We start from the raw sequence: 10,938 nt of genomic DNA, 5'->3' as shown, positions 1-10,938 counted from the left end.
ATCAAACAACAAACAGGTTAAACTGTTCCATATTTCATGTTTATAGCCGAGAGATTATTACTTTATTATTATGATTATTACTGTGGCAGTTTCAGGAATGACTCCTGTTTTATGTACACACACGGAACAATAATTTGCAGTGTGTATATGGCCATTTTTAACAGAATGTTTAAAAAATATCACACATAGAAAGTCACATACTGTATGCAAATAATTGATGTCACCTACAAGTATACTTTATGTATTGTCATAAAATTAATTGATAATGATGGTGTAGTGGTAAATTCTGCGATCTGACTAGAATCTTTATTCTTACAAAGCTGGTCTGTTGCATCATCAGCCTACAGTGTAGTTTTATAGCATTGTCTCATTTCACATGCCTTGTCAGTGATTCTACTGATTACATGTTGGAGCTTGTAAAAGAATTGCTCACTAAGTACAAATATGGGAATGGGGGTTATGAGCAGATATAAATTATATGTGCAATAATGGGACATTTTTGAGTTGATAATTTGTGTGTACACTGGCTCCAAAATGTGTAAAACCTGAGGTTCAGGTTGTTTTGTATATAAAGTTAAAACACTTGTCAGGCTTGGTCAAAGAATATTTCTTTTCCAAACTAAAGGGAACAACAATATTTTGTCTTTCAGCACCCTAAATGCATCTATAAATCACCAATAATGTTAATGACATGGGCACATTTATTTAATCTGTTGGGAATTATTTTTTATTTTTTTTATACAGACTGCTACTGTAACGTGTTGTATTCAGATTATGTTAATATTAATAACATCTTTTTTTCCTGGTTTCTTATATATTTTTACCTCAATCAATGCCCAATCAATGTATTTCAATAAATATGGACCGATAATTCAAGAGCTGTTTTAAAATTTTAGTTTTAACGAAACCACATCTTGTCATTCATATTTTCTCCACTGGAAGGACGTGATCAATGTTTCAGTTCTTAACTGATATTATGATGCGCAGCCCTGTCTATTTTTAGTTTACACTTATGAAATTAAAATGGAATTTAAACTAATCATTATGTGTGTCTGTGTGTTTATGAATTGTAAAAATAAATGGGATCTAATAAATAAATCTCCAACGTTGTCTTAAAACGTATTGCGTGGTTATTAAAGTCACCGATGGCCATGTCAAGTAGCAAACTGACACGCCAAACTCTCAAAGCGGATATCAGTACTAAATTAAAAGGAAAGTGTACTTAGTCACACTTTCGAAGAAAACGAAAGCGAAAGTTAGGTCCAAATTGTAGGTGATTTTTTGTGTTTATAACTGAATTTGCTAGAGCTAGCGCTTCGAGCTAGACAGTGGCTGATTGAACGGGTAGAAATGGCGTCGAAACGTCCCTTTACTGAAGAGGACTTTACGTGTCCTGTTTGCTGTGACATTTTCAGTGATCCCGTGTTGCTTCGGTGTGGCCACAGTGTGTGCAGAGACTGTATCCAACAATACTGGACGACCAAAGGTTCAAGAGAATGTCCGCTGTGCCGAAAAAGATCCACCAAGAATCCTCCGGTAAACCTGGCTCTGAAAAACTTGAGTCTCGCTTTCCTGGATTACCGGGGCCCTTCAGAGGAGCTGTGCGAGGTTCACCGGGAGAGACTGAGTCTGTTCTGTCTGCATGATGAAGAGCTTATGTGTGTGGTTTGCAGAGAGTCACACCAACACAGAAATCACGCGTGCCGCCCTGTCAGTGAGATCGCTGAGGAACATAAGGTATAGTAAGTCCTGGTGGTGTTTAGTGGCCTTCAATTTTGGAACACTTTTTATATTCTAATGTACTCATGTTGTCTTAATTTTAGAGAGTTTTTCGCAGTGAACTGGATCTCTTGACTAGAAAAAAGAAGATTCTAGAACATGCCAAATTTGAATGCAGTCACCAAGCTGAGCATATATGTGTAAGAAGGATGAATTTGATTTTGGTGTTATTTTTATTATTCGTGAGACTTCTATGACATTATATAGGCTAATATTTGTGTATGTGTATTTGGTCTTCAGCACCAGGCCAGTCACACAGAGAAATCCATCAGAAAGGACTTTAAGCATCTTCACCAGCTTTTATATGATGAAGAAAAAGCCATGCTTGTTGCACTGAGGAAGGAAAAGAACCAGAAAACACAGGTCATGAAAAACAAAATTGTGAAGATTAATGAAGAAATATTATCTCTGCCAAAAACGATCGAAGAACTGAGAGGTAAATTGCATACTGGGGACGTCCAGTTTCTTCAGGTTAGCCCTTTATTTGTTCTTCTTTATCGCTCTCTTTTTTTAAATTCTGTTTAATTTTAATCAGTTACCTACAGCAAATAACGTGAAAAAGTAGTAAAAATATACTTTATATTCTAACAGTCTATATATTCCAATTATCAAACTGGTCTTTTTCTTCTGAAATCAACTAAACAATTTAGTGTATGCTGGTCTTCCATTAACTTTTTATATTTCCTACAATTTTCAATAGAGCTTCAAGGACATGTTGGAGAGGTCAGCAGGTTTATTTAACCCCTTTCTTCTTTTTTTTCCCCCTCATTATTGAAGTTAAAGGGACACTCCACCTCAAAATGAAAATTTTGTCATTAATCACTTAAACCCATGTCGTTTCAAACCGACCGTTTTTTTTTCTTTTTTATAGAAGTATCGCTTTAGGCACTGTTTAGGCACTGGTACCGTTTTAAAAGTATTGAATTGGACAGTCACAAGCCTCCCTGTTTTCATCCAAAATATCTTAAATTGTGTTCCAAAGATGAACAAAGCTTTTACGGGTTTGGAACGACATGGGGGTAAGTGATTAATGACAATTTTCATTTTGGGGATGGAGTATCCCTTTAAGCAGCAGTGCTGACCTCTGAATGTATTTTCAGAGCCCAGAACATGAACCAAGAAGCAGAAACAGTTCAAGGAGGGCTCATTGATACCGCAGAATACCTGGGCAATTTGAAGTTCAAAGTGTGGTCGAAAATAAGAGCGTCTATCAGTTACAGTGAGTTGATTTATAAAATATTCAGACACATTTTCTCTAGTGAAGCTGATAAGCAATTATTTGCTTCATCCTATAATCTGTGAGGATAAAGGGCTGTTCACAAGGATAATTCTGTGAGAATACGTCAAGTCAAGTCCACACCATGGCTGTAACAGCACAAAGGAACAATATCTTCGGAATCACTTTGAATGATTTTAGCCGACTTAACTAATTAACAGCCAATCACAATCCACCAGACTCTAAAGAGTTTGAGCATTTAAAGTGGCAGATAGCATAACTGCAGCACATGCTTCAAATAAACAGAAATATATTGTGCATTGATGTGGATAGTAATATAGTTATTGTTAGTTATTTTATAGTAATCTTTCTTGGTGTGAACTGGCTGTAAGAGAAAAAAGGAAATGTTTCATTTAAAACACATCAAGTTCTTAGAAATGTACTCTTTGTATTCATGTTGGTTACATGGCTTTGTAAAACTTGTAAAACAAAATGACATTTTTTTTTTACACATGTACGCAAAAGGCCTATTTCTCTCAAATATTATTCACAAATCTGTCAAAATCTGTGTTAGTGAGCACTTCTCCTTTTTTCAGAGATATATCATCCAACTCGTAGGTGTGGCATATCAAGATGCTGATTAGACAGCATGATTATTGCACAGGTGTGCCTTAGGCTGGCAACAATAAAAGGCCACTCTAAAATGTGCAGTTTTACTGTACTGGGGGGGTCCAGGGGGTCCGAAAACCAGTCAGTATATAGTGTGCCCACCATTTGCCTCATGCAGTATAACAAATCGCCTTCGTATAGAGTTGATCAGGTTGTTGATTGCGGCCTGTGGAATGTTGGTCCACTCCTCTTCAATGACTATGTGAAGTTGCTGGACATTGACAGGAACTGGAACATGCCGTCGTTTACGCTGATCCAGAGCATCCCAAACATGCTCAATGGTGACATGTCCGGTGAGTATGCTGGCCATGCAAGAACTGGGATGTTTTCAGCTTCCTGGAATTGTGCACAGATCTTTGCAAAATAGGGCCGTGCATTATGCTACAACATGAGTTGATGGTCGTAGATGAATGGCAAAACAATGGGCCTCAGGAGGATCTCATCACAGTATCTCTGTGCATTCAAAATGCCACCAATAAAATGCATTTATGTTCGTTATCCATAACATATGCCTGCCCATAGTACCATAACCCCACTGCCACCATGGGCCACTCAATCCACAACCTTGAAATCAGCAAACCGCTCACCCATTTTCTGCCATCGGCTGGTGTGGTAACACGTGGTCTGCGGTTGTGAGGCTGGTTGGATGTAATGCCAAATTCTCTGAAACGCCTTTGGAGATGGCTTATGGTAGAGAAATGAACATTCAATTCATGGGCAACAGCTCTTATGGACATTCCTGCATATTGTGGCCAGCCTAAGGCACACCTGTGCAATAATCATGCTGTCTAACCAGCATCTTGATATGCCACACCTGTGAGGTGGACGGATTATCTCGGCAAAGGAGAAGTGCTCACTAACACAGGTTTAGTCAGATTTGTGAACAATATTTGAGAGAAATAGGCCTTTTGTGTCCATAAAAAAAGTCTTAGATCTTTGAGTTCAGCTCATGAAAAATGGGGGCAAAAACAAAACTGTTGTGCTTATAGTTTTGTTCAGTGTATATGTGACCCAGGACCACAAAACCAGTCTTAAGTCGCTGGGGTATATTTTTATTTTTGGGTCAGAATTTTCAATTCTTTTGTATGCCAAAAATCATTAGGAAATGAGGTAAAGACCATGTTCTATGAAGATATGTTTTTTTTCCTACTGTTAATATATAAAACTTCATTTTTTGTTTAGTAATATGCATTGCTAAGAATTTAATTTGGCAAACTTTAAAGGTGATTTTCTCAGTATTTAGATTTTTTTTGTACTCTCAGATTCCAGATATTCAAATAGTTATATCTCTAGGGCTGGGAATTGATTCCAAAAATAATCAATTCTGAGGCGTTAGGAATTGAGAGTCGATGGAATCAATTCCATCAAGGGGAATCAACTCCTCATTCATAGTCTTTTTCAGTTCAGCAAAGCTTATCTCAGCCAATGATAATTATAAAAGAACACGTCACGTTCCCATCGATTCCAAAGAACACGTTCCCATCGATTCCAGGACCAGGAATTGGAATCCGAATCGATTCCAAACATTGTGGAATCGAACAGCCCTATATATCTCAGCTAAATATTGTCCTATTCTAGTAAACCATACATCAATGGAAAGATTATTTTATTATAAACAAATATATTTACTTATAAATATATTTTTTTTAACATAAGACTGGTATCTATAATGCATTGGTGCATGTACTGGTGTTGTAATGCTAAATTTCTCCAAATCTTTTCAACGAAAAAACTAAATTGTTTACATCTTGGATGGACTGAGGTTTTTTTTTTTTTTTTTTTTTTTTTTACTTTTTAATTTTGGGGTGAACTATTGCTTTAAATACTTTTTCAAGGTAAAAACAATTTTTTACTGAATTCATATTAATAATTAATAAATAGTATGGGGAGTCTAACCTGACATTTTACAACCTGAACTACTTATTCACACTAAAACAGTTATCATGAGGGTCTGCGAAGGTCCTCTCTGATATTTCCTTTTTTTTTTTTTTTTTTTTTTTGACCACATGATTTTGATGATTTTTTTTTTTTGTTAAATCAAAAATTAATAATCAGTGAAGCAGTTTTATTAAAATACTTGTTTCTAAGCATCATTAAATGATTACATGTATAATTCAATATCTTAGCAATATTCTGTGTTTTCAGCTCCTGTGGTGCTTGACCCAAACACCGCTAACTCTCAGCTTATACTGTCTGAAGATCTGACATGTGTGAGGGACCGAGATGAGCAAGAAGAGGAAGACATAGTTGGAGTGCAGCTTCCTGATAACCCGGAGAGGTTTGATAGGTGTCCCTGTGTTCTGGGCTCTGTGGGCTATTCCTCAGGGACACACATATGGGATGTGGATGTGGGCGACAGCACTTTCTGGATGCTGGGTGTCACTACAGAGTCTGCCAAGAGAAAAGGAACCAACAGCTTCCCCAGTGAGGTCTGGTGCATCGGCTATGACAACAACACACTCAGTTTGAAGGCTCCTCAGGAGTCATGCATCTCTCTCATTTGGTGTGAGAAACCAAAGCAAGTGAGAGTGAATCTCAATTTAGCTGAAGGACAGATTTCATTTTCCGATCCTCTCAGCAAAACACTCTATCACACATTCACAACCAGATACACTGAGAAGTTCTTTCCATTCTTCTGCAGTCTGTGCAGCATTTCTTCTCTAAGGATTCTGCCTGTGGTCAAGCTCTCTAAAAGAGATATAAAGTCTGTTTAGAAGCTTTTGTAGGTTTGGCAAGATGTCTTTCTTGTGTCAGTTTGCAGTGTTTCTTGTCTAGTGTGCCTGTCGAAGAAAATTTTTAATATAAAAAAAAAACAGTCCAAAGTGACTGGTTATTTACAGTATCTTCTTGAACTTTGATTCAGTGTTCTTGAAGCTTTTTGCATTTAATTTTATATTTATATGTTCAGTTTTCAAAAGTTCATTTGGTTTGCATTGGAAAAAAAAGTGTGAATTGGTACATTTTATACAAATAAAGTGTCTCAGTATAAAGTTCATCATGATCATTTTTTTATAATTTTTGAATGAACCTTGTCTCTCTTGTTTGCATGTTAGCGTTGATGATGGAAATACCCCCCCCCCCTCTCTGTGTCTGTGTGTTTATGTATATATAATTGTGACTTGTATGTATTAGAATAGTTATAAAAGTATCAGTAGCTTATGATATAGACCATAATACAGTAATAAGCAATAAAAGTGACAATGAATAAATCTATATATTAAAAATCATAACATTTGTAATGTTTACTCAATATTATATTCATAAAATATAATAACAAAAATTAAAAAACTAAGATGTATTTTTACATCTGCAGTAATCATGTTGCATTAACCCAATATTATATTAAGAATGATAAAATATAATTTTTTTTACTAAATAAAAAATATATAAATATATATTTAGTTATTGCACTAAATATATATTTAGTTATTTGAAATGTCTTCTTTTGAAAATATGAGTTATTGAAATTTCTGATATAAAATTTCAAAATGCATTGTGGTCAATTAATACATACCTAGTTTCCGTTGATTAAAAATGGAAACCATGCCCCCTGGAATGGAAAAGTTTAACAGTCACTGTTGTAATTGACAGTACTTGGACTGTAGATGGAGGTCTACTCCTGCTTTCTGCAGGACAGTCCAGCGCCATCTGTTACTGGCACTGAAATGGTTAAACTGGTGGAGTTGACTCGCTTTCTGTCGTTGTTGTGGGGGAAAACAGCGGCAACGCGGGGATGCTGAGCGGAGGGGTTTTCTGATTGCCCGTCGGTGTTCAATGACATGAGCAGATTTGCTAAAACACCAAATTATGGCAGGGAACCTCAGCTGCTATGAGTCTCTAGATACTCCTGCCGCCGCTTAGAAAACACTTATTGTTAAGCAAATTCTTTGTAACCGTGAGCTGCAATAATGCGAGGGGCGGACAGCAGCAGCAGGTCTGCCGTGATTGTGCTCTGCCTGCTGGGATGCGATTTATGGACGGCGGTCGCCAAAACACTGCAGGAGAACAGCGATACCAAAGGTATTAGACACTCCGTTAGCACCCACTTACACATCACTCCTGTGTTGGTTTATCAAGATCGTGATAGAGATTTGGAAGCTTTGCTTTTACTTTCTGGATGGCATTCCGTGCTAACTGTTAGCAACCTTAGCATGTAATAACGCAAAGTGTGTAACGACCACAAAGCGAATGCAAGTCTTATAATTAAAATAGTTTCCCATGTATTATTGCTTTAACAAATCAAACTTTGTTAAATGTTCGTAGTTCGATCGATGTTATGTAAGTCTCAAGCCATCTGTTTGAAATCGGATCTCATTTTTGTGATGCCTGTCGTTGAAACGAGCATCATCGCAGCTTCCAAAGCACATGAGCTGACTGGAGCCTGTCATTTCTGTAGCGAGACCAGGGAGTGTTACACTTTTTGTCTGTTACTCACTGTTCATTTGTTTCCAATTTTGATATAATATTCCCATATTTATCTAATAAAACTTATAGTAGTTGAGAAACGTACAATGTTTCAATGAACGGTATACATTTGTAAAATACAAAACAATAATGGTCACGATCGATCCTATTATTGCCATTTTCTGTTTTTATTAATTTGTGAATTCAATAAAAAAGTAGAATATATATATATATATATATATATATATATATATATATATATATATATATATATATTCTTATTTTTATTCTAATAATATTTGTGCATGTACTTTCCCCTGTTTGGTCAGTTATAATAGTATTATTAGTTTTTTATATATTATTTTTATAATATAAATAAAACAGGAGAACTTGCTGCTTTAGATGATACAGTGTCTATTATTTAGCATCCATTTAACATTTATTATTAGACATTAAAATATACTTTCTTACCTCAAAATAGTTTATTATTATTATTATTATTATTTACAGTAAGTCCTTTATATTTTAATAGAGAGACTAAGAAACTGAGAAGACTTTGTATGATAGTGCTTTCAACCATCACCTTGTTCATTTCTAAGATCTTTCAGAAATCGTAATGGACCTTGTTTATTTATGCTGTGATGGGTTTATTATGAGTTTATTTCAGGCTTCGGTCTATTTCGGACTGTTTTAGTCTAAATGATCTCGCTAATAATCTAACGTAATGCAATATTAAGTGTCTGTGCATTAAGATGGCAATGTGCCGGCGAGGAAGGAAATTGAAAAGCCATTTTCATATCACTAATTCACATTTGACATTTACATAATCCAGATATCATGCTGAATAATTTTAGTTGAAGCACGGATGTCAGATTGCAAAAACCTGCTTAAATGATATGGTTGCCAAAGCTCACCTCTTGATAGCAGATTGATTTAGCAGCTCATAGACTGGCAGTTTGTTTATGTCCTTCATGTCTGAGCTTATAATGTGAGGAATCCCCCTAAACCCCCTCCTCTCCCCTGATGGAGTGTCCTCCTCCCCCTCCGTCTCCTGCTGATGAGCAGCAGCATCACAGATGGGTATGCTGCTCTCTCTTCTTTAGGACAGTAGACTGCCACAGTGGATGCTTTGAGTATGCAAATTAGAGCTTTCCTGCCTTTTGTCCAGTCCGTGCCACTTCCTCACCACTGGGATCTGAAAAGAGACTGCTGTGTGTGAGGCCTTGACACGGTAGAACCGGGCCTGGACTGAGATTTGCCGTGCAGATTTGAATCTTATAGGCTGTATTTGTTTATCTACACTTCATAATGGAAAATGTAGTTTATGCAAAGTTTTTTTTTTACTGACCTCCATATTGCCCATATGCCAAATATTGCTTATGCCAACAGGATGATATTTACTGTAAGCAGTTGCTTGTTATTGCACACTCACCCAAAAACAGAGACTAAATAGACTCCTTAATAGTTTCCTGCTATAACGCACAGGAGCTTAGAACAATGGGTCTTAGGAAGCCAGCTATGTTTTAGAGCATGAGAGACTCATAAAGGCTGATAAAGAGAATAAGTCTGGTGTTTCCCACTCGTTAATTATCAATAATGGGGTTTTCTGTGGTATAGTCTCTGGATTTTTGATATTGCTTGTAGTGCAGAAATGGAAAGTTGTGTCTGTTTGTTTGCCCGCTAGCATTTCAAAGCATTTTAAGCACAACGGAGACCCCTGTTGTTCTTAATTTTTTATGTGGTACATGTTTTCAGAGAACACTCAGACATTTTCTCATCTCTGATTACCCAAACCAGATTATCCCATGGGCAAGCTGCAGAGTAGCCGACTCTTTCCCTCTGTTTCTCTCTCTTTTTTTTCATTCACATGCATTATCTTACAAACAGAGATAGTGGACTCTTATATCACTCTAAATGTGCATTGTTAAAGGGGTGGTTGATTGTGATTTCACTTTTTTAATGTTAGTTAGGGTGTAATGTTGCTATTTGAGCATAAACAATATCTGCAGAGTAGCAGCACTGAAAGTTCTATGCAAACTGAGATAACGTCTTTTAAAATTCTGGCAGTTTAATGCCTACAAAAACGGCTGGTAAAGGGACTACAATGAGCTTCTTCCCTGGTCCGTTACATAGTGAACCCAGATAAACTCCGCCCCTGGGAACTCGCAACAAAGGGGGCGAGGCCATGCTGTGCTGCTTTAGAGAAGAGGAAGAGAAAACTAAGGGTGCAAGTAAAAATCTGTTCCTATATGAATCGCAGTTTTGTTTTTAACGTTTCGAATGGATTCACAAGTTTCCAAACCAATGTTCTAAAGCAGCGGTTCTCAATCCTGTTCCTCACTTCCCCCTGCTCTGCATTTCTCTCCATACCATTCCATTAAGATCCGTGCTTGTACAGGTTCTGCGCAATCCTCTTCATCAATATTCTCTGCATCTCAATTGGGCTCAAATTGATAAGCAATATAGAGAATGTCATTGTTTACAATACAACCAAAGAGCACATTCTGAGCTTGAGGGGCGGGATGTTCAAACGTGCTGTAGAGGCAGTTTAGCGAATCACAACACACTGAGCCAGCTGACCAATCGCAGCCCGTCGCATACTTCATAAAAACAAAGGACAGATTAGTGTGGAATAAAGGTAAATGATGTGAAAAATAATGCATTAAAAAAAAAAAAAAACGAAGCATGAACACATGTTAGGATCCACCTCATAAACACAATCAAGCCTAGAAAAAAACCCAATGAGCCACCCCTTTAATCTGTACCTAAAAGAGGCTTGAATAGTTTTAATTTTGAATCTTTAACAGATACAGCAATTAAAAATACTGAAGAAAATGGCTTGGTTTAGTTGTTTAAAGCACTAGACCTGT

At 36.7% G+C, this 10,938-nt stretch overlaps 3 protein-coding genes across 3 annotated transcripts in view; all 3 read left to right on the top strand.

Moving 5' to 3' along the window:
* The window catches only part of LOC128031106 (integrin alpha-8), a 57,056-nt gene extending 56,017 nt beyond the window's left edge, over positions 1 to 1,039 (top strand). Inside the window, exon 30 of the mRNA XM_052619340.1 lies at positions 1 to 1,039. This exon is cut by the window's left edge and continues 643 nt beyond it. The gene's annotated coding sequence lies outside the window, so the exon portion shown is untranslated.
* A 158-nt stretch (positions 1,040 to 1,197) lies between these two features.
* On the top strand, positions 1,198 to 6,659 carry LOC128031107 (nuclear factor 7, brain). The gene is made up of 6 exons (XM_052619341.1): positions 1,198 to 1,737; positions 1,824 to 1,919; positions 2,020 to 2,250; positions 2,480 to 2,502; positions 2,880 to 2,998; positions 5,810 to 6,659. The coding sequence occupies exons 1-6, from the start codon at positions 1,351 to 1,353 to the stop codon at positions 6,376 to 6,378; spliced, it is 1,425 nt and encodes a 474-aa protein (XP_052475301.1). The 5' UTR covers positions 1,198 to 1,350; the 3' UTR covers positions 6,379 to 6,659.
* A 510-nt stretch (positions 6,660 to 7,169) lies between these two features.
* Positions 7,170 to 10,938, top strand: part of LOC128030675 (protein FAM171A1) — a 38,066-nt gene continuing 34,297 nt past the window's right edge. The window contains exon 1 of the mRNA XM_052618486.1: positions 7,170 to 7,684. Within this exon, the coding sequence (XP_052474446.1) occupies positions 7,573 to 7,684 (112 nt within the window). The 5' untranslated portion in view covers positions 7,170 to 7,572. The remainder of the gene's footprint in view (positions 7,685 to 10,938) is intronic.

The sequence above is a fragment of the Carassius gibelio genome, chromosome A16 (assembly GCF_023724105.1).
Source record: "Carassius gibelio isolate Cgi1373 ecotype wild population from Czech Republic chromosome A16, carGib1.2-hapl.c, whole genome shotgun sequence".
Classification (NCBI taxonomy): Eukaryota; Metazoa; Chordata; class Actinopteri; order Cypriniformes; family Cyprinidae; genus Carassius; species Carassius gibelio.
This window is presented reverse-complemented; position numbering and strand designations above follow the sequence as displayed.

What these genes read in the sequence shown, in the direction of transcription:
- LOC128031107 (XM_052619341.1), top strand. Translation starts at nt 1,351, where the DNA reads ATGGCGTCGAAACGTCCCTTTACTGAAGAGGACTTTACGTGTCCTGTT. An exon ending in GGGACGTCCAGTTTCTTCAG is followed by an intron (nt 2,251 to 2,479) that starts GTTAGCCCTTTA and finishes AATTTTCAATAG; the next exon opens with AGCTTCAAGGACATGTTGGA. An exon ending in TTCAAGGACATGTTGGAGAG is followed by an intron (nt 2,503 to 2,879) that starts GTCAGCAGGTTT and finishes ATGTATTTTCAG; the next exon opens with AGCCCAGAACATGAACCAAG.